General features: G+C 28.7%; 1 protein-coding gene across 1 annotated transcript in view; it reads right to left on the minus strand.

Annotated features, from left to right (window-relative positions):
* LOC107013160 (cysteine proteinase COT44-like) overlaps positions 1-2990 on the minus strand; it is a 5132-nt gene extending 2142 nt beyond the window's left edge. The window contains exons 1-3 of the mRNA XM_027915922.1: positions 2531-2990; positions 1682-1920; positions 1397-1531 (exon numbers count right to left, since the gene is read on the minus strand). Of these exons, the coding sequence (XP_027771723.1) occupies positions 1397-1531; positions 1682-1920; positions 2531-2990 (834 nt within the window). The remainder of the gene's footprint in view (positions 1-1396; positions 1532-1681; positions 1921-2530) is intronic.
* Positions 2991-3261: the final 271 nt, after the last annotated feature.

Genomic DNA, 3261 nt, shown 5'->3' on the forward strand with positions numbered 1-3261 from the left:
TATATATATATATATATATATATATGTTTGAGGAGGACTACTCATATGGGATTATATTTTTAAAAAAAATAAAATTATTTTTTTCATTTCCATAAGAGGAAAAAGGTATATGTGAATTTATATATAAGTAGTATACATGAGCCATATTAAGGAGTATATCAATTATAAATGATAACTTTAAGGGTATATCATAATTAAATATATTGTTGTTTCTAGAATCATTTTTATATCAAAATATTGGAGTGCAATATATTAGTGGACATAAAAGTAAAGATAATAGTATCATTATTATTTATAACTCATGTGATCATTCTTCTTATCTTTTACACCTTATAATTATTATTCACTTTCTTGACATTTACTTGTGGAAGAAATCCTACACATATATAAAGGATGTAAGATGTTTTCTTTCATGTGTTCTATTGGTAAAAAGTGGATGAAAATTATCATGTTATAAATGAAAATAACATTGTATTGTATTTATATTTTAAGCTGGGTTAATGAAGTGAAAAAGAGTTGAGACAAAAAAAAAAACTACTGCTACTTTGTATTGTAAATTTTTAATTTATTCTATAAAATTAAAGAGAATAATTTTATATTGAACAAATGTGTTTTTTAGTGGAGTTCGGAATTAATATTTTATCAAAAAATTTAGAGTATATGACGTTGTTAGCTGTATTTTCTAGAGAAGATATTATATTATTGAATTACCGTAGAGGACCTAGAGGAACAAAATATTTATTCCTTTAACCAGAAGTCCAGAACATATGTTTTTAATTTTATTTCAACTGTTATTCATGATATTTGGACTTAGATATAAATATTTTTTATAAAACTGTTTTAGTGCTTCATTTTATATATATATATGTTTCTTTTGTTTCCATGGGTAGTAGAATAACGAAGTTAGTTCCTCATATAACCGATGAACTTTATTTACTATAACTAGGGAAGTATCCAAGAGGGTTCATTGGGTTCATTGAAGCATGCTTCCCTTCAAAATCACATATAGAAGTGTTAGATTTTATTTAAAAAATATTGAAGTATAAATGTGTGTTTCTTGATGTATCATTTAATATCGTGCGATGATAATTGGATGTACCTGTTCTAAGTGAGGTTAAAATTTTAAATTTTTTATCTATCTTATTTTATTTTTCTTTTTAAAATTGGATAACATCTCTTTAAGTAGTTTTGAATAGATAAAATATAATTCTAGATATATAATATTAAAATTTTAATGATTTTCAATGATAAGAACCTAAGTGTTCAATCAATCAAATTTATATCTTAGATTTACTTTTTCATAATAATACACACATCATCTCAAAATTCTGAATACAACACTGACTATAGCGGTTAAAAAAATTTAAAGATTATAAAAATGTTAATGAATATTTACCGAAGAGTAAAGCTGAAAAGCCCTGCCGGAAGCTTCAATGGCTACACTAATAGGTTGATGTGCTACAGCCTTCTTAAGTGCTTTTTCATTTGCTGCCACGTCTTCATAATCATCTATGCTCACAACCTTTGCATTCTTCTGTCACATTTTGAATTAAATTTGTCACTAAAATTTATCTAGATATTCGAATTATGAACTATTTCACTTAAGACGTGATCATATATTCATTTTGAATTGAATAGACAATAATTTGAATGTGTCTAATTAAAATTTAGTGATATATACTATCCGAACAAGATCACATATGTGGTCGATGCCATTGTAAGGATAGTGAGATTCAGTATTAATACCACCATTGGAAATAATAAATTGAAAAGCATAATCTATTAGGCCACCATTGCAACCATCATTATACATTCTGTCACAATCTATTAATTCTTGCTCAGATAAGGTCATCATTTCTCCTGTTGCTATTTGGTTTATGCCTTCGACTGCAGCCACTGTTGAAAAGGCCCAACAGCTCCCTGTAAATCAAAATGATCAAAACACCTATACCAAAGCCACATATTATAACAATGCTACGTTATTAGAGAAATCACACTTTTATTTATATAGGAGTAATTTCTTTATGTTTTCAACACGCGGTTTATTTATGTACACTATTAAAAAGAATCACTATTTTTTCAATGAAAATTGTTCAGTAACTATTTTCACAGATATTTTTGGTTGAATCAATCATGAATATCTATTTCCCATCTTATATTTTTCCAGTAAGCTGGTTCGATGAGAAATGAATGGAAAAAATCATGTTGTATGTCACAAATTTCTCGCTGATTCATGGTGGAAATTTTTTTTGTTTATAGTAGTGGTGCGAATAACATGATTTTTTTTATAAGCAAAATATGCATGTGGAAATCCTTTTTTTTTTTATAATAGATGACAGTGTGAATCGAATCCAGATTTCCTGTTTGTCTTGATATCACATTAAAATATCAGATCAGATAATCTAAAAGGTTAAACTGTTAGAAAACATATATTTTTATTTACTTTAAAATATTTTTAAAAAAAAAGGTTATATCCTACACTTATAGCAAGTATAAGAATATTGACTCTAAAAATAATAAGTATAGTTACCACAAGTCCCTTGGTCCTTAATAGGAGCAACTGCACCTTTCTTCCTCCAATCAATCGATTTCGGAACACTATCGCTAGCCCGAAAAACGTAACGATGACTAGCGTTCTTAGACTTGACAAGGCGGCGCCTAGCATCACTCTTCGTGCCCAAAAACATGGTCCTGTATTCCTCGTTCGTGAGATCAGCAAACCGATTTAATCCTAGTACATACGTCTGATTTTTCGAATTGTTATGCTCCTCGATGAACCTCAAATTATCTTTAAAAATCTCAAATCGTTTTCCCTTTTCTCCTAGCCCATTATATATTTTCCCGTGCTCTGCCAACCATATTTCATATATACCTTTTACCTCCTCATCGGTATCATTATTGTTGTTGTTATTGTTATAAAACATGTCATTTGCATTGATTAAGTACGCAAAGAAGATGAGGAGAAAAGTGGTTATTACAACTATAGACATAGTTGAAAGTGCAAGGAAAAAATTAACAAAAAGGGCTAGGAGACTAGTAAATTGGGCTTGACAAGGGAAGTAGAACCATTTTTTGGCTTATAAAGATGAAAATAAGGATAAGCAACAAGTATATTCTTTAGACTATGATCAAAATTACAGAGACAGGCCTTAAATAAATTAAGGTCTTATTATCCCCTCAAATTATTTATTTTTTTTGGTAATTTTGTACACCTTATGTCTTACGTGGCATACTCCGTGAGTCCACGCAATTGAGGCGCGT

The sequence above is a fragment of the Solanum pennellii genome, chromosome 3 (assembly GCF_001406875.1).
Source record: "Solanum pennellii chromosome 3, SPENNV200".
Classification (NCBI taxonomy): domain Eukaryota; kingdom Viridiplantae; phylum Streptophyta; class Magnoliopsida; order Solanales; family Solanaceae; genus Solanum; species Solanum pennellii.